Source organism: Myxine glutinosa, chromosome 3 (genome assembly GCF_964187855.1).
Source record: "Myxine glutinosa chromosome 3, kmMyxGlut1.1, whole genome shotgun sequence".
Taxonomy (NCBI): domain Eukaryota; kingdom Metazoa; phylum Chordata; class Myxini; order Myxiniformes; family Myxinidae; genus Myxine; species Myxine glutinosa.
Genome location: NC_136263.1, coordinates 30,938,405 through 30,958,622, shown reverse-complemented (window position 1 = coordinate 30,958,622; position 20,218 = coordinate 30,938,405). Strand labels below are relative to the sequence as shown.

Sequence of the window (20,218 nt, the reverse complement as noted above, 5' to 3'; positions counted from 1 at the left end):
GGAGACAGTGGACTCACGCCCATCTGCCGTCATCACACGTGCATGCTCGGGATTAGCCTGGAGCACCTGCACTTTGTCCACTAAGGGGTCGTACTTGCTCGTGCGGACCACCCGTTTGAGATGGGCCGGCCCGGGCTCTGCGAGCCAACTGGGTAAAGACCGGATACACCCCGAGCTCCTCGGGTGGTGGATAAGTCGCTCGTGGGGAGTCTGGTTGGTGGCCGTACATAGGAGAGCCCTAATCGAGTTCAGCGCCGCAGGTAGCGACCAAGCCCATTTATCGAGGCCCCGGCCGAGGGTCCGGAGATTGAGCACGACGGCCCTCCATATAATCCCGTTGAAGCGTTCGATCTGCCCATTCGCTTGGGGTCTGTACGGCGTGGTATAACTAGAAGCGACGTTATTTTGGAGCAAGTAGCCTCGCACTTCCTGAGACAAAAAAAACGCACCTCGATCCGTATGCACGTAGGCCGGGTACCCAAACATAGAGAACAAATTTTGCAGGCATCGCATTACCGTGGCAGCCGTCATATCCACGCACGTATAAGCAAAGGGAAATCGCGAGTACTCGTCGACGATAGTGAGCAGATAGCGAGAGTTACTCGACACCGGCAACGGGCCCTTGAAATCCATCGCCAATCTTTCCCACGGCCTCGTAGCCCTAACCAGTGTCCCCATGGGAGGGTTATAGAAACGTGGTTTGATTTCTGCGCATATAGCGCAGTCGCGACAGATACGGCGGATATCGTCAATCGAGTACGGCAGATTACCACTTCGCACAAAATGAGCGAAACGCGTCACGCCCGGATGCCCGGCAGTTGCGTGCAAAATGCGTAGGCCCTCCAGAGTGACGATACCCGCGCACGTAACCGGCCTCGAAAAGGCATCGGCGACCTGGTTATCCTTCCCCGGGCGGTATTTGATAGTATAGCAGAAGTCGGCAAGCTCTATACGCCAGCGAGTGATTTTCTCATTCTTAATGCGCTGGGCGTGTAAGGTGTCGTACATGAACGCAACACTTTGTTGGTCCGTGATGATTTGGAAGCACCGCCCGAGCAAGTACGGGCTCCATCGCCGAATCGACTCGACGATCGCGTACGCTTCCTTTTCGACAGACGAATGTCGCCGCTCAGCGGAGGTAAGAGTCTGTGAGAAGAAAGCCACCGGGCGTCCTCCTTGGGAGAGGGTCGCCGCTATGGCATGATCCGAGGCATCACTTTCTAGGACGAAAGATCCGCTCTCGTCGATCGTTGCCGCACTGGCGATGTCGGCCTTAAGGCCTCCAAAGGCCGCTAACGCGGCCTGACGCAAAGGGAATGTGTCGCAGGTCACAAGGGGGTGAAGTTTCGCGGAGAAATTTTGGACCCACTTAGAGTAATGGGCGATTAGCCCAAGAGCGCGCTTCAGGGACGCCCGATCGCTGGGAGGGGCCATGTCGAGCAGAGGTCGCAGACGCTCCTTATCCGGAGCGACAGAGCCATGGGTCACAGTGTACCCCAGAAGATCTATCTTGCGTCGGGAGTATTGACACTTAGCCTCGTTCATGGTTAAGCGATACCTCTGCGCGACCTCGAGGAAGCGCTTCAGATTAGTATCGTGGTGCCCTTGGTCATACCCACAAACCGTAAGATTGTCTAAATAGACGAAAACATCGGTCAAGTTCTCCCTCGCAACGAGGTCATCCATGGCCCTCTGGAAATAGGGGACCCCATTCGTTACCCCAAAAGGCAATCGAGTAAACTGGTACAACCGTTGCCCCGACTCAAAAGCGGTATAGATACGATCTGCCCTCGAGATAGGGATCTAATGATACGCACTACGGAGATCGAGAGTGCTGTAGACCGAGTATTGGGCCACCTGTCGCACCAGCGCGTCCATCCCCGGAAGGGGGTAGGCATTCAGCTGTGTAAAACGGTTAATCGTTTGGGAATAGTCGATTACCATGCGTCTGCGGTATGCTTCGCTCCGCACCACTAAGACCTGAGCCCACCATGGCGACCGGCTGGGTTCTATGATGCCGTCTTTCAAGAGCTGAGCCGTCTCTCCCGCAATGAATTGCATGTCCGCTCGAGAGTAGCGCCGTGATTTTACTGCTACAGGTGTACAGTCGGAGGTTAAATTGGGGAACAGCGAAAGTGGCTGAATTTCCATCTTCGCTAGGGCACACACATCAGGCGTGTCAGTCCCACCAACAGCGAGCGTGTCTGGCCCACCAAACTCCATTTCCAGTCGTCCATGTCGTTTAAGGAAATCGTGTCCTAACAGAATGTCAGCACATAAAGCAGGTAAAACCATGAGGTGTACATCTGGAAAAACCCGTCCCTTTATCACGAGTTTCAATCGACATTCCCCCTTCGTGCTGAGCCGAAGGCCCTGGGAAGCCATGAAGATCCGTCTCGTAGTCCCCAAGACCTGCCAACCATGCCTGTGCACTAGTCGCTGATCGATAAAACTATCCGTAGACCCTGTATCCACCAAGGCATGCACACAATGGCCGTCGACCATGAGGGGAATAATGGCTTGAGCCAGGCCGAACGAGCCTGCTGGGAGTGCGACCGAACCTCCTGAGTGAGGCGGTCGCGCCACGCGGGTGGGTCCTATGCCAGCCGCAGTTGTCCGGGCGTCAGAGGGTGCCCGTGGAGTTTCGTATACGTTGTTAGGGAGCGTTCCCATGCAATCTGCAGTGTTGCGGCCGTTGCCGGAGTATTCGTTGTTCATGAGGCATTCGTTAAAGCTGTCAGAGAGCCTCCCCATGCATTCCGCAGTTTTGCCATTCAAAATCGCCATTTGACAAGTATGGGCCACCGTAGTCTTGCCATTCAAAATCGCCGTTTGACGAGTATGGGCCTCCGTAGTCTTGCCATTCGAAATCGCCGTTTGACGAGTATGGGCCTCCGTAGTTTGGACCAAACTCGTGTCGCTGCCAGAGGACGCCGTACGCTCTCGAGAGACGTAGCGTGTACGTACCGCCGGGGTTGGGCGAGGCTCCAAAGGCCCTCGCGTTGCCCGGAGTCCAGTCAAGGACGCATGTTCCGTGTCCGATTGAGGATGAGACTGTTGTGGCTGCTCGGTGTCTCTCGCCAAGGTCGATTGGGCGACCAGGGGCCCGCGAGGAGGGACACTGCCCATCAAGGCCGGGTAAGGCGCCGTGTTCCGTGCTCGGCCCGTAGGCTCCGCAATGAGCCCATTCAAGGTCGCGCGCGGCCGCGATCCGCGTGCGGTTTTCCGGCACACTTTTGCATAGTGCCCCTTCTGCGAGCACAAATGGCATATCGCGTCCCGAGCCGGACACTGTCCGGTGGTGTCGTTGACCCCCACAGAAGTAGCATGAGGCCCCGCGTGAGGCCTTGGGTCTGACCGTAGCGGCAGCCGTCAGGATCCCCGGATCCTCCGCCGGGGCAACCTGGAGTTCCGCGAGCGGGTCCGCTCCCGGTTCGTCGGCGGTAGCACTCTCCGGCCGTGCGTGTAGCGAGGTCCCCGCCAAGAGGCGCGTGCGATCATAGTCGTTTGACTGCAGCCGCGCTTTGGTATATATTTTCCCTTGTTCTAGAGCCACCGTGAAGGTCAGGTCGGTCCTCTCCAAGAGCTTGAGCCTGAGGTCCTGAGAGGAGACCCCGGAGACATAGGCGTCTAGGAGAAGGTCATCCTGAACCTGCTCGTGAGTCCTTGGCTCCTGGGTGCTGTCTAGCAGGAGTTGCCGGAGCTCCTGGGCATAGTGATCCATCGACTCGTTTGGTTGCTGTCGTCGCGATCGCAGCAAATGTCGAGCATGTATCACGCTCTTTTGCTTTATGTACAATCGCTTGAGCTCCGCGACAGCGAGGTCGTATGTCGCACATTGCGCAATACTGTTGTACACCTTGTAGTCGACTTTGGACTGGAGCGCTGCAAGCTTCGCGGCAGCGGTCGGCACGGTGTCCTGGTCAGCGAACTGATTCTCCAAAGTTTTCAACCAGTGAGTCAGTTGCAAACCAGCATCTGGGGCTTGCGGGTCGGCGCAGAATTGCGAAACCACCAGCATCTTGTTCCCCGCCATGTCCATAGATTTTAATGGATTTAAGTGTTGTGGAAATCAATGCAAGTCACAACTTTAGTCCATCTGTTGGTTTAATTCCATTAAGACCTTTGACATCATTCTGCAAATACAGGGATGCAATCGAAATAAGGTTTGGTTTCATATAGGTCAATCCACAATATCATTCAATGAAAGCAAGCGTAATATTCTATGCGGTACGTACTGTTAACGAGTCCACTAGTCAATGTAACATGTCACAGGAGAAGACGCCTAGAGCAGCGGCCGTTTCGGGTCTTATAGCCGCGCCCCCCCTAGCGGTGTCAGCGAGCATCACCTGGGTTCAGCATAATACGATTTCACTACATTAATGATGATGTCATAGGTGCCTCCATTGTGTCATAATTTGACAAGTACAAAACTTCATCCGATCAAGATGAAATTTATTGAGCGTCATCTATGGATAAATTGGTGGAGAAAAAAGAATAATGGGTCATCATTCACGTGGTTCGTCCGCCATATTTGTTTTAACACAAAAGCCTTAAACCCCACTAAAAACACGTCCTGGCGAGGGTCTGCAATCTCTGATTGCTCTTTCTTGTTTATTACTTGTAATTACGATAAATGGGGTCTTATTGGTCCTTGGAGTTGTTTGAGGGCTGGACTTGTGGCCCTCTGATTAACATAGGTTTCCCATCACTGGTTTATAGTTTTAGCCATTTCCATCCCAATTACATAATTCCTATTCTTCCTTTTCCATGTTTTTTTTTATCGATTCCTTATGATATGGAATGTGTTTCTGTGTAAATAACCATTTACACAACTTTTTGCTCAATTTCAACACCGCTTATTAACACTATTTATGTATTGTATGGAAGATAAAGATGAAAACGAACACCACTCAATCTTTTACATATTTGAAGACTCATGGACGAGCTTTTACAAGAAAGGTACATATGACATGGCTGACAGGATGACCAAGAGGTACGCACACTCACCTCCATGCCATCTAGCTTGAGTTTTAATCCTGACGCAGCTATGAACTGTCATCCTGATGTTTCACAGGCAGGGTGATTAATCAATGTACGTACCGTCCCTCAGATGAATATCAAACTGAGCTTCCCATCTGCTAGCATTAGTTGGTGGACATTTAAAAATCCCACCTGTGTACTTTGCGAAGAAAGAAAAGAAAAAAAAAAAAAAAAAAAATTAGGTGAGTGTACTTTGCGAGTGAGTCGGTGTACTTTGCGAAGAGTAGGTGAGTTATCGACGGCACCCTGAACCGATGACAACTTCCTGTCCTGGCTTCCTCTCTCAGAGTGGTGACCAGCCCGGGATTGTAAGTTGTAACCCGAGCCATATAAACTGTTGCGCAGCGCTGAGGTTCTTTGAAGAGCGCGATTCATGATTGATCAGCAGGGCAGAGACGATGTGTTCGTGTGGCAGACGATGCCTGTTGCTAACGGGTCGTGCACATTTGATGTTGTGGGGCTCGACCTGTGCCTTTCTGCTTTGTCAAGTTAGGAGGTTCGCTTTTTTGTTTAACCAACTTGGCATGGCCACAAATAAATAATTTGGCAATACGTTGTCCTGACGAGCCCACAACGAAGGCGAAATCTGGATCGGCAGTTCTGATTAATTTATTTGTGACCATAAAGGCATAAATCTCGGTCTTCAAAGACCCGAGTGTGGGGGTGATGTGTCAGCATAGTTCATATGGATGATGTCATTGACATGTCACATGTAGGGTCTGTGTTGCTCCTTTTTCCTTAACACACACACATACACATACACATACACACACACCCCTCCCCCCCACCCCATTGTTAGCAAGTGAGTAATATATTTGAGATTTATTTATTTTAACTGACCTTTCATAACCCAGGTTTTGAATATTGTATAACCCAGGTGAAATTACCACACGAGATAATGTCCCTGAGTTTTATGAATTATTCATTATTGTGACATTGAATGTTCCATTGCCGGGTGCAGATGTAGTGCACTTGTGTTTGAGCTCTCTTGTCTAGGTTCAGTTCCTGATGCAACTATAAACTGTCATCCTGGTGTTTCACTGGTTATGGTGATTCGGCAATGTGAGTGCTGTTCCTCGCATGGACGTTAAATTAGCGTCCCGTCTGCCAGCATTAGTTGCATGTTTGAAACACCACAGAAGAGTTCGCGAAGAATAGGCCAGCTAATGCAGGCACCATGAACTAATTCCAAATTCCTGCCCTAACCAGTAGAGGGTAGAGGGTGTTGCAGGAGCGGCACAGCCTTGCCCTCAGCCAATGACGCTACCCCGCAGCCTTGTGCTGCGTACGAACAAAGAATACTTTATAAATATGGAGTAGGATGATGTCCCACTTCCCCTTCCCCCCTCACCTCCACCGGACCCCCTTCCAAATCAAGCACAGGTTGTTCTCAGATACATGCAAAGGTGCACATTGAGCTGTAAGGAGATGGAGGTGAGCAGTGAGTGTGATGGCATCCTGATGCAGGCCAATGTGGTGTCATTCGCTAATTCATTCTTTGTATGTTTCTATTTATGCATTATTTATATAATCTAAATAATTGATTCTTAAATATAGATTTTTTTTTTTTTAAAGTATGACTTCAGTTTCCCTTTTATTAATAAAGTTTCTAAAATTCCCATTGCCCAGCCTTGCCTTCCCAAGGCCTTCATGCTTACTTTCAACGATTTTAGCTCCAGGAGCATTAAAACAAAACTTTTTGTTGAAAATGGCTCAGACTCGCAGTTCGAAAGGTCCCATTTGGACTCGGAAGCATTTTTTCGATGCAGGGTTGCCACGTTCTGTTGTGCATTATATTTGCAATATGTGTTGCCTCAGCAGGTAACGATTCGAAGTGTCGGAGAGCTTTTTGACTCGAGGCGTCGAAGGGAAAGTGATTTTCTGCAGTTTGCACATTAGGAATTGCCAACCATACCACTGCCAGCCTAGATTCCATCACCGTTAAGTGTTGACTTGGTAAAATGCCAAAATGCGCCTTTACCGCCACATGCACCTACCTGTCACGAGGTAGGCTCTTGGATGGGCATTTTAAAAATGCATTTCTCTTGGCCCAGTTTCCGTGAAGGCGAACTGAGCTACTGTTCACACAGCAGTTTTCCTTTGCACATAACTTGGGGGAGGAGGGGGTGATGGATGAAGAGTTGGCGAGTTATTGCCGGCACCCTGATCAAATTACTAATTCCTACCCAAATCACTTTCAATCGAAAGTCAGGCCTGGCCAGCTGGTTCTTGAAAGACTTGGCTAAAAACATTCCCTATTGACCTCGCAAGGTGGTAATAATTGTGGCCGATAAAGAAGAAGAAGATGATGGTGGTGGTGGTGGTAGTAACGACTCGTTTCAGTGAGTGAATCCCCTGCAGCTACACTTTTGATTCCACTGTGGTGTTTAACCACCCAGATAGTGAAAAGTGATTTGAGGCACCTGGGCCTGACTGGTAACCAATCAAAATAAGGCGATGTAGCATGTTTGTTGCACAGAAATGAGCTATCATGATGTGCATTACCTGGAAATGACTTTCCGTCTAGCACAAAAGATTTGTTTGCAACGCATTGATAAATATTTGAGCCATTCGAGTATCCTGAATTACCTCACGATTATTAACGAGCAGACGCCCGTTACGTGGTAAAAATACGACGATATAAAAAGAGCCTTTTATTGTTACTTTTTTTTTTTTTTTTTTTTTTGTATACATAATCGAGGCTCGTGAAAGAGCTAACATTTATCACACAAACAAATCAAACAGACAAACAAACAAAGTATGTAAAAAGGGGAGCGGTAGACAAGATGGGGAGAGAAGGGGAAGCACATAAACACAACATTTGAGAGCAGGGACATCGGGAATGTGTGGGAGGGAGAGGGCTTGGGGGGAGGGAGAGGGCTTGGGGGGAGGAGGCGTGGGAAGGGGGGTGGGGGGTGGGAGAAGCACTTGTTGAAAGAGCTCGAAAATGAGTTTATATATATTTCTTAATAGTAAATAATTTTTTTTGGGAGTGGTGAAGACAGCGGTCTGCCTATACACCGCCCGGGTTCAATGTTTTGGCTGATTAAAAAAAAAAATATATATATATATATATACATATATTTTGTATAATTTCCCCATCAGTTTGGATTAATTGAAGCAATCTTTACTTACTAATTTTCTTTCTTCTCCGAGGAGTGTTTTAATGTTTCAGGGCGGGACACACAAACAGCATGAACATATCATACAGTCTCTCTCTATATATATTTTAATCATTGCTGTTGAATGTACGAGTTACTCAGCTGCATGTTAAAATAAAGGAGATTCGAGATTCTGAAACAAACGTTGTTTTGAGTGCAGCCTTTCCTCAACGCTCCGTTTCCCAAATTCTGACCTTGGCCCTTCATTTTTTTACACGCGCAGTTCGGGATGCACACGATTACTTGCGAGCCATGATGAAGCAGGATGAACGAAGTGAACGTGCTCTTCATTTAACGACCGACGTGATTGCTCTCAATTCTGCCAACTACACCTTGTGGTACGTTCTTTCCACGAGCAAAGTTTGAACAAGTAGAACCCTTCAATGCTTTGACTACGGTAGTTGCGGCACGTATACCTATACCTTTCTTTATTCCGCTTCTTCGGTAACATGTCTAATTTTGAGCTTGGTTATCTCTATTCACTTGCTTATCCTTTTAGATCACAATACGTCCGTATCTAACTCTGTTTCATGCAACATTACTGCGGGTAACTTTATTCTTGATCAATAATTCCAAAAATATTATAAGCATGCAGAAAATGTGTCCCCAATCCTCAAAATTGCTCATAAAAGCGTAAAAATGGAATAATTTCGGTAAATAATGTCACATTAAATTTTGCTGACCAGTCGATGCACGTGATGAAATAGGCCAATCAGCGTTACCGTATTTGACGCTCGGTGAAATTGATGACGTAGTTTCCCAGGATAATCCAATCACGGTCGCCGTGCCATTGCACTGCGAACCAAAGATGGCGGCGCCCACGGAATGCAGTTCTACGGCGGATCGTACATTTTCTTCAAAATTTTGCGTTATGCACGTAGATTCTACAACAAAAAGTAACTTCATCGTGTTCAATAATGAATTGTGGAAACGATTTGTCGATTTCGCTCGCAAATGGGTGAATTACGACTGCAAAGAGAGTGATATAGTTACCGAGATTGCAACAAAGCTTGGTATTGATTTCACGATACTGCTCCATGCATTGCGGCTCAGCCCTCGCCGTCGAGTAACATTGGCTACTACTACAATTGCTACAAGTGCTTCTGTGACATCAGTAAAATCAGAAGAAAAGAAGTCATTTGCAAATAAATCTACTTCTCAAGGACGAGGTATGTGTAAACTCATGCACCATGCATTGAGAATGACTTTAAAATTAACTTATGTAACGTTAGATTGGACATGTGAATGATGATGATGATTTGGTGGAAGACCAAGTTAGTGACTTTGTATCATGTTCAACTTGCTGTAGCAGTACAATTTTACTGTAATTTTGGAATCGTGGTTATTCAGGGAATTGTAAATGTCAATGATTTGATATTAAACTTAAAGCCATTATTGGAGGGGGCGGACATAGACTACAGGAACTTTTGCAAATCTCTTAACTGGGGATCAGCGAAGCAGGTGCATACAACACTCAAGTTGCATATGTGCAACATACATACAAGGTCCAACAGCCTTCCATGTGTGTTTCCTTCAAATTCACCTCGTATCTCTTTATAGCCTCTATAGTGAGGCTATATATACTTTTATGATATTGTAAGTATAAATTTCACGGAAAAAAAAAGTGAGGAAATATTCGCTTGGTTACAAAGAAATCCTACGTAAACAAACATGGAAATACTGTTGTTTTAACCGGCATCGCTGGTCCGTCTCTCACAAATGCGCAAAAATTGCTTATGTCTGCCCCTCCTATAAGCATGCTGGCTTGTATTGTAAGCAAATGAGAGAATGAAAAGATTTGTTGGGAGATATTACACAACACAAAGTCCAGTTCATCTAATTTCATCCAGTTTTCCAGAAAGTTATGGAAAATGTTGACTTTCTAAATGCCTGTCTAATAAAAGGCATTTATACTATATTCTGGCTACAAAAGAGGTGTTTGGAGATAACATTTTACAACACTATTTATTATTTACATTACAACATTACATTACAACATTACAACAGTGTACATTTAATTTACAATTTCTTTCTTAACATCCACTCAAAGTATTGTTACGAATTTGGGTAGTGATATATGTAGAGCAGAGTAGATCTGAGTAGGTACCATGCTTCGTGTGTCGCGGTAAGGAACACTACCCGTAATAAGTCCATGTGTAGGCGTTTTGTCGGTTAAGGTGTATAACTGTGAATCTAACAGGAGATTCGGGTGATAGGTAGTGTAGGGGTTAATGAGTAGAGCCCTTGTATGTCTTACCTGGTCACCAAACCTTTGTCCATTATGGCACTACAGACCACATAGACACTTGGTTAGAATCCCTTAGTACAACATTAATGACGCCCTTCCCCCCTGACATGACTTAGGAAGAAATCAGGCCAGAACACCGCCAAACGGCCGCCACCATTTGCACCTCCGAGAGGCCTACCCGCCTCGCATAGCACGTGCTGTGACCAAGGAATAGGGGACGGGCGTGAGAGTGGTGCAGTGGGCGTGCCCCTAGACGAGCCGGCGAGTCGGTGGAGGCTCTGATTGACAGGACAGTGCGCCAAAGCTGACGTCACCGGCCGGAGATATTAGCGGCATTTAGCGCCATTTTTGAGCAGTTCAGATCTGATCCCGAGTTGAGCAGGAGGACTGAGAGAGTCGAGTTCCATTCCTGAGTCGAGTTGAGTAGTTCAGCAGATGGAGTAGGACTGGCAGTTGAGTGACATTCCTGGCAGCAAGAAGGTTTTTGAGTTCACGGCTCGCAGTTCACAGCTTGAGAGAGTCCCGGTGCGATCCTGAGTTGGCTTGTGAGCAGAGTCCTGGCCCTGGTTGAGTTGGCTGTCGTGTGGAAGATTGCTGTCGAGGTGGTTGGAGCTCGCTCCTTTTTGCTGGGTGGATTCGCGCTAGCCTGCTGTGGGACCTCGTGGTGATCGGTGCTTGGTGCTCGGTGCTTTGGAACTTGGAGCGAGGCGTGCCGCGGGACGAAAGGAGCCGGGTGTTGGACGGCAGCCACCAAGACGACAAGGACGAGATAAGGCTGTATCCGCGAATACACTTTACATAAAAGACGTGTTGTTTTCGTATTCATCTCCCTCGTCTCGTGTTTGAAATCTGTTGTGCGTGGGATCCCAATTTAGTACCTTATTTTATTACCGGTGCGTGCTTTCACTGTCTTTGCTTTTCCTCAATAAACCCTTGCATTATTTTTGTACATATATCTGAACGCAGTTTACCGGGTGGTTGATTTCAATAGATAAGGCTGCAGGGACTCTCGCCGCTTCCCTCCATTCCGCGCGCTTAGGGGCTTTAGGTTATGGAATCCGCCATTGAGTATCTGCCTCGGGGTTAAAGCCTTCGTGATCGGCATCCGCGACCGCCTGATATTAATTTCGGCGGTTGCACGACAGTATGCTCCCCCCCCCCTCCCCCCTTGCATTTCAATAAAAAAAATGAGGTTAGAAGATTGAGAGCTTGTAAATATGGTAATATTTTACCAACAAACTTTTTCATTTGGCCAGAGAAAATTAATATCACATCATACATTTGGAGTATCATTTGTTAATGGGTTTTCATTAAATTTAAAACATCTGTTCCAGTCAGGACTTTTCCCAATTTCCCTGCCTCTTTTTCTCTCGGTGTTGGTGTTGTGTGTGGTTTAGTTTGTGGTTTATGTTTCAGTTTGTGTGGGTGCTTATGGCTCAAACGAGATTAAGTGCATAAATGTTAATAATAATAATAATAATAATAATAACAATAATATATTCTTATCATTAATACTCTTAGTATTATTATTATAAATGCACGTTTTTAATTTATGAAGCCCAACAGATAATAACATGTTCCCTGAACAATCTGATTAAAAAGCCAGGAAGCCATCATACACTTCATGTACCATTTGTTAATACTAGGGCATGCCCGTACTATATCTATATCTAAAATTATATCCCCCCCCCTCTATTTACATGAAATGGTTTGGTCCAAAGCGAACGGCTTGCGAGTACGGTGACAATCCCCCCCCTCTATTTACATGAAATGGTTTGGTCCAAAGCGAACGGCTTGCGAGTACGGTGACAATCCCCCCCCTCTATTTACATGAAATGGTTTGGTCCAAAGCGAACGGCTTGCGGAGTTTGGTAAAGAAATCGCCATAGCGTGCACAAACGCGCAGGAAAGCGAAAGAATCGCAAATTAGTTTTAATTAGTTTTAAAACATAGTTGAACGCCAACATAGTTTGCCAACGTGAAATAAATGAATACGCTCTCAAATGTGCCGTCCGAGGCAGAGTCTGTTCGGCACACGTGATAGCTCGCTGCTCTCTGATTGGTTGAATCGTTTTTTGGACATAGCTCGGTAACTACTTGTCCGATTAATATGAAACCTTGAAAAGGCACATCCTCGGGTCCCCAGCAATATACCTGGCAAGTTTAAAGTATATCGGACCCGTGGTTGTCGAGAAACAGCGGTCACAGACATACAGACATACATACATACATACATACATACATACATACATACATACATACATACATACATACATACATACATACACAGAGATTACTGGAATTATAGATAGATGCATTTTCATCAACTGCTTGTTATAAATTTCTGAGCACCCCTTGTGCGTGGGGACATGGATATTCTTAATCAGTGACACGTGTCCTACAAACCCATTAACGTTTTAAGTTGCCCCCATCGTTGTTGCACGAAAATTGAAAATTAAGCGCATATATACTGCATGCCCTATGGCCTATTTTATTTGAGCAAAAATGCCGTCCCTCAGGCCATCATCACGCGTCGTCAGACTATTGTTGTGTGTCTTTGTCTTGAGGGGGTTTCTTTTTCTCTTCTTTTACAATCTCAGAAACTATTTTTCCTCTTTTTATTTCGGTCTAATCTGATGGCATCACTCCATACGGCTTTGGCAATTGATTCATGACGAAGGGAACTGTTTGGCTAGGGTTTGCCCATTGGAACGGCGGCGCTGGCTAAAAGGATAGATTGTACTTGTATTTGTCTCATGGCTCTTGTTAGGCATTACCGAAGGCAAATCCTGCTGACGCTGAAAAAGGATCTGCGGGAGGAATTGCTTTTTGTGCAGGAGATGATCGAAGATCAACCGAAGAACTACCAAGTCTGGTGAGCTGTCATTTAAACTCGCCTTTGGCTTGCAAGTTATGCTGGATTTTTGTCTCGGCGTCTTTTTGAGCGTCACCTTGTTAGGATGAAATGACTAGTGCCGTTTGTATTCAAACTCGATGCAGGCATCATCGAAAACTACTTGTGGAGTCGATGAATGATCCATCAGAAGAATTGGCTTTCTGTGCCGAGATACTGAAACAGGATGCAAAAAACTACCATGCGTGGCAACACCGACAGTGGGTCCTTCAGGTAACGAATGTGCATTCGTGGTGATTATTTAATTACCTGCACCACCGAAGGTGGACAGAGGTTATGTTTTGACCCCTGTCTGTTTGTGAACATGATATCTCAAAAAGTTGTGGATAGGTTCGGAAAATGACGAGGACAAAATTATTAGATTTTGGTGGAGATCTGGATTTGGATCTGGATCCGAGAATTTTCTATCGTGATTCTTCACCATTGAGAGATGGGGCAAATATGCAGCAGGATATCCCAAAAATTTATGGACGGATTCAGCCGAAATTTGGTGGACATGTTGGGTGCGTGACAAGGATGAATTGATTCGACTCTGGTTCAGGTCCAGATTCAGCCTATCAGTGTGATACAAACATTAACAGTTCAGCCTGGCAGAGGTATGCGCTGTACCGAGTGCCGTTGTAGTTACTTCTGTGCAACCGTGGAAATAAAACACGGAATGTCATGAACTGTGGCTCTGCTTGATGTGACGTCCGAAGAAAGGAGACATGCATGGCCTCGGACTGACATGCAATTTGTAGCCGAGATATCTGGTGGGTATAAGGTCATTGATATATTTGAGAAGTGAATTACAAATCTTTTAACATTTATTAACTGTTGTTGAATTGTTACATTTTCAATGTGTTTGATTACTTATTTCCTTGAAAATACAGAAGTTTATTTTAATTACTCAATGTAGAATATGTTTTAGTTTGAAATTGGTCGATTAGCCTAATGGTGTTTCCGCTCAACGCACTGATGCCATCGCCCAGACACAACTGGCACTATTTTGATACTTCATAACTTTTGAAGTATACTTCCTCCCGCAGATCCTTTTTCAGCGTCAGCATGATTTGATACTTTGATACTGGCACGTCCTTCCTTGGCACACCTGAGCTCCTCACCACATACAAGGCTTTCATCCACAGCTCAATGGAATACTGTTCTCCCCTCTGGGCTGGTGCTCCTGCCTCACACCTAGCTCGGCTTCACGCTGTTGAAACCAAAGCTTTCAGAATCATTGGAATCTCCCGCGATTAAGCCAACTCCGAGGGCCTTTCACTCACCGGAGGCAGGTTGGTGGTCTTTCTGTCTTCTACCGACTCCTCTCCGTCCTAGCTTCCCCAGCTCTCTCTGTGCTCTGTCCCCCAAATATTCCTCCAGGTCGCAGATCTGCCAGCAACCCTCTTCTGGTTAAACTGCCAAAATCAAGACTCTATATTCACCTTCACTCTTTCATTCCTCTTTTCTCCCACCTCTGGAACAAACTCCCTCACTCTCTTCAATAAAACAGCTGTTCACCACCATCTCTTGTCTTCCCCCATCCAAAACCTTGATCTTTTCTACCCCCGTTAATTCACCCCAGATCCACTTTTTTGAAATACCGACTTCTTTCCTGGAAGTCCTAGCAGTGTCCATGTTTCTTTTTTACCTCTCGCACCCCCTCCCCCCCATCCAATGACTCCTTCCCCTCCCCCTGCCAAGCCCTCTCCTCCCCATGGATCTTCCGATGTCCCTGCTCTCCATCTTGTCTCCTGCTCCCTTTATGTTTATGTCAATATGTTTTATGTGCCAGTTTGTCTTTTTGTGATCAATGTTAGCTCTTACACGAGCCTCGATCTTATATATATAAAAAAGAAACTGGTCTTATTTTCGTGGATTAGACCTGTTATTGGTGTCGTCATTTTGTGTGTTCCTTCCATACTTTTTATATATTTAGTATTTTTTCGTTTATCATACTATTTATAATTCGAGTGTTGGTTTATGTGTTTGTTTGACACTGCGCTATATTAAATGTGTGCTCCAAATAATCTTCTTCCTAAAATAAATAAATAATTGTCTGCTACTGAGCTTGGGTCATGGTTCTTCTTATTCTTACAACCTCGCTGCTATATTCGTTAAGGAATCCACTCTTGAGTCTGGGAGGACTGTTGTTCAAACCCATAGGCTTTAAAAATTGTGTGTGCTGCTTCCTTGCTTGATACTCGGAATTTAAAAAGGATAGAGCATGAAGAAACAACCATAGGTTGGTAATAGCATAGGCTTTAATGGGGCTAATATAGATGATGATGCCTCTTAATACATCAAAGTTCCTTGTCATGGAACCTCTTTTCTTCTTCTCAGAAATACTGTACCATACATGATTAATACCCATGTGCATTGTTTATCTAATTAATGTGGGGCCTTAGATTTAGCATTCTGGTGAATTGATCATGAAATTTATTCGCTAAATTAAACTTAGATTTGTATTTTGCAAATTGGCGAACAATAGCAAAAGCCTTTCATTTACTTGAAGCTCGGTCTTTTATTCCGTTTGGCCTCGTCAAAATTTTTTGTTGTTGATGACCCTCCTATCCTAACAAATCGCATACCCTCCCAAATCTGTGACTGGTATATCAGCAAGTTTATAATAATTATTATTCTTTCAAAAACAGCATGCAGTTTGCCCTCCTAACAAATCTTTTCTTCCATTTGAATGCAGGAGTTTGATCTATGGGATGATGAATTGGAATATGTGGAAAGCTTGCTGCAGGATGACCTTCGCAACAACTCGGCATGGAACGAACGGCATTTTGTCATTTCACACACAACTGGTTTCAATGATTCGGATGTAATTGATCGGGAAGTGGCGTAAGTCCTGCTTTGTTGTGGCAACATCATGAAATAAGCCAACCTTGTTGTTTTGATTTTTATTGCTTTTCCTTTAAAGGAAAGATGGAAATGTGAGGTGAGATTTGGTGTGAGAAATGGAGAAGGTGAAAGGATTTTGGAGTTTGCTGATGGAGCTGATTTGTTGATTTGTAATACTCAGTTCCAGAAAGAGGACAATAAGCTTGTTACATACACGTCAGGTGGGTCGACGACAACCGTTGACTACCTGATGGTGCGTCGGCGAGATAGGGGGCACCTCCGGGACACAAAGGTGATCCCGGGGGAGGAGGCTGTTTCACAGCACCACTTGGTTGTCTGCGACATAAGGGTGAAAGGTGCGAGGAGAGCTCGGCGGGTGAAGTACCAACCGAGAATGAAGGTGTGGAGGTTGAAAGAGGTGACAGTAAGGGAGGCATTAAAAGAGAGGCTGAGTAGGGTAGAGGATGATGTGGTTGAGCTTGAAAGTGGTTGGATGTCAATGAAAGCTAGTCTGTTGGGAGCCGTTGGTGAGGTATGTGGATGGACAAAAGGACCACCGAGGCACTCGGAAACATGGTGGTGGGATGTTGAGGTTGGAAAGAGGATTGACGAGAAGAGGAAGAAGTTCAAAGAGTGGCAGAAGGCGAAGGGTACGGGAGCAGAAACAGCAGAGCATGAAAGTTATAAGGCAGCCAGGAAGGCTGCAAAGAAAGGTAGCAAAGGCGCAGGAGGCATGTAGGAAAATGTTCGGAGAACGCTTGGATTCGGAAGAGGGTCAGAAAGCAGTATTCAGGATTGCAAAGCAGATAGCGAAAGAGAGGTGTGATGTGATGGGGGTGAGTTGCTTGAAGGATGAAGTGGGACAAATCGTTGTCGACCCAGATGGAATTAAAGGAAGATGGAAAAGATGTATGGAAATGCTGTTGAATACAGAGAATGAATGGGATGGCAACATAGAGAGTAACCCAGTTTTAGGACCGGCAGAGAAGATAACTGAGAAGGAAGTTGAGGAAGCGATAAAAGCAATGAAGAGTGGAAAAGCGGGAGGGCCGACGGGAGTTGTGGGAGATATGTTGAAGGCAGCAGGAAGTTGGGGTGTGAAGAGAATGACAGAGATCTGTAATTTGGTGGTGAAAGAAGGCCGCATTCCAGTGGATTGGGAACTGAGTACCCTTGTCCCTCTATACAAGGGGAAAGGTGACCCTCTGGAGTGTGGCTCGTACCGAGCGATAAAGTTATTGGAGCATGGAATGAAGGTATTGGAAAGGGTGTTGGAGAGGAGGATAAGGAAGAAAGTGAAGATCGACGAAATGCAGTTTGGATTTATGCCAGGAAGAGGAACGACAGATGCGCTTTTCATTGTGAGGCAGTTGCAGGAGAAGTACATGGATAAGAGGAAGAAGTTGTTTTTTGGGTTTGTTGATCTGGAGAAAGCATTCGATAGGGTTCCACGCAAAGTATTGACATGGGCATTGAGGAAGTTAGGAGTGGAGGAATGGTTGATCAGAGTAGTGATGGCAATGTACAAAAGAGCACGCACAGCTGTAAGGACGAAGAACGGGAACAGTGGTGAGTTTGAGGTGAAGGTGGGAGTGCATCAGGGGTCGGTACTAAGTCCACTACTATTTGTAGCTGTGATGGAGGTGCTGGCTCAGACCGTAAAGGAGGGTTTACCGTGGGAGTTGTTGTATGCAGATGATCTGGTGTTGATTGCGGAAAGTATGGATGGACTGAAGGAAAAGATGAACAAGTGGAAGGAATGTATGGAGACAAAAGGTCTGAAGGTGAATATCGGAAAGACAAAGGTGATGGCAAGTGGTAAAGCATGTGGTGAGGTGGAAAGAACTGGGAAGTGGCCGTGTGCTGTGTGTAGGAAGGGTGTCGGAGTGAACTCCATTCAATGTACAATGTGTGCTGAGTGGGTTCATCAAAAATGTAGTGGTCTGAGAGGGTCATTAACCAGTGTGGCAGCTACATTCAAATGTAAGGTGTGCACAGAGGGAGCTGCAGATGGAGGAAATGTTGAGTTGGATCTTGGAGACGGCGTGAAGCTGGAAGGTGTGAAAACATTTTGCTACCTCGGAGACATGCTGAATGGAGAAGGTGAATCAGACTCGGCAACGGTTGCTCGAGTGAGATGTGCATGGAAGAAGTTTCGGGAACTGAGTGGCGTGCTGATGAGGAGGAGTGTCGCTGAAGCTGAAGGGAAAGGTGTATGCTGCATGTGTGAGAAGTGTTATGATTTATGGGAGCGAGACATGGGTAATGAACGTAGAGCAGCAACGAAGGCTGGAAAGGGTGGAAATGCGAATGGTTCGATGGATGTGCGGAGTATCGTTGAGAGAGAGGAAGACAAATGATGAATTGCGAAAGATGATGGGAATATTGCCTGTGATTGATGCTGTGAAGAGGAACAGGTTGAGATGGTTTGGTCATGTATTGAGGAAGGATGAAAGTGACTGGTTGAGAAGAGTGATGGAAGTTAATGTAGAAGGAAGTAGAGGACGGGGAAGACCGAGAAAGACTTGGCTAAAGATGGTGGAAGAAGAAATGCGGGCAAGGGGGTTAACAAGGAGAGATGCAGAAAATAGGGCAAAATGGAGAAGATTGTCATGGGGACCGCAAGGCTAACCCCCGCTCTAGCAGGGAACATGGCCTTAAAATGCATGTTGTTGTTGTTGTTGTTGTTGTATACTGTAAGATGGTGGAAGAAGAAATGCGTGCAAGGGGGTTAACAAGGGGAGATGCAGAAAATGGAGAAGATTGTCATGGGGCCCGCAAGGCTAACCCCCGCTCTGGCAGGGAAAATGGCCTTAAAATGCATGTTGTTGTTGTTCCTTTAAAGGTTTTTGGTGTAAAATGATTGCTTTTTCAACTTTGCTTCAGGTACACCTTTGAGATGATCAAGAAGGTTCCAAACAATGAAAGTGCCTGGAACTACTTGCGAGGGTAAAAACCCATCGCCTCATTCACGAAAGTCCGCTCCGGTCCGTTACCTCCCTGAATACTCTTTGATGCATATTACCTGCCTTGGAGATTTATCATCCCTTATTGGATCTATCTATCTCACCTAAATTCTGAGGGGTTGTATAATTGGCACAAAGGGAGTTGTGAGAAGTGTTCAGTGCAAGCTTTGAAGTTTATTTATTTATGTTTAGCTGTATACAAGATCTAGTTTCATGGAAGAGTTTGAGTTTCCCAAGTCATTGTTGACCAAACCGTCTTGGTCTGGTTCATCAAGCATATTCAACCTGGTCCAACCAATTCCCACAGCATTCTTGAAGAAAAAGGTTTGGCTGTGTACCCGAGGCTGGAAGAGCGAGTGAAGCAAGTGAATGCTGGTGGCAAATCCTCGTACTTGCTGGGTTTCTTGGTGGATTTGTATGAGGACCAGTTGGAGAGCGAATGCTGCACTGACTGCGAGCAAACCTTGCAAAAAGCATTACAGGTACCGTACATTACATTTTGCACAGAGGAAATTTGCTTTTATTCGTAAAACCAAGTCATTTAGCTGCACTGGACATACTTCATCACATATTTTAGGACAGATTCCAAAAACTAGCAAGGGTCTTTTCCTTGTATTTTTTTTTCTTTATTTATTTATACAAAAAAAAATCAAATGTAAACATGCACACAGTAATCATTGGTAATGGTGCTCATCAACGAATTGCCTATTTCCTTATCTCATATGTAATTAATTATGGGCTGCTGGTTTACATAATTGTTGGTGAGTACAGATGCTGCGGTTCCTCCTGCAGGTTAGGGGAGTAGTTTTACGAGGGGATCAGTGATAACACGTACTCTTCAGGCAACACCATCTGATTAACATCTACCAACTAAGGCTAGCACACTCGACTCAAGGTTGTTTTGTACACCACTCCTTTCCTATTCCATCTCCAGGTGCTGCATGACGTCGTCGGGCACTGAAGAGGGTCCGGCGATGACAGGAATCGTGGCTTTAAGGTTAAATTTGAACTTTCTAGCTCATTCAAAGGAAATTTTCTAGCAAAGGCGCAGGAGGCA

General features: G+C 45.8%; 1 protein-coding gene and 1 long non-coding RNA gene across 2 annotated transcripts in view; both read left to right on the top strand.

Annotated features, from left to right (window-relative positions):
* The window catches only part of LOC144891281 (uncharacterized), a 426,767-nt gene that overhangs the window by 225,902 nt on the left and 180,647 nt on the right, over nt 1–20,218 (top strand). The gene's annotated exons all lie outside the window — the stretch shown is intronic.
* FNTA (farnesyltransferase, CAAX box, subunit alpha) overlaps nt 1–20,218 on the top strand; it is a 49,593-nt gene that overhangs the window by 20,497 nt on the left and 8,878 nt on the right. The window contains exons 3-8 of the mRNA XM_068111163.2: nt 8,428–8,542; nt 13,223–13,327; nt 13,453–13,579; nt 16,047–16,195; nt 19,082–19,144; nt 19,469–19,643. Of these exons, the coding sequence (XP_067967264.2) occupies nt 8,428–8,542; nt 13,223–13,327; nt 13,453–13,579; nt 16,047–16,195; nt 19,082–19,144; nt 19,469–19,643 (734 nt within the window). The remainder of the gene's footprint in view (nt 1–8,427; nt 8,543–13,222; nt 13,328–13,452; nt 13,580–16,046; nt 16,196–19,081; nt 19,145–19,468; nt 19,644–20,218) is intronic.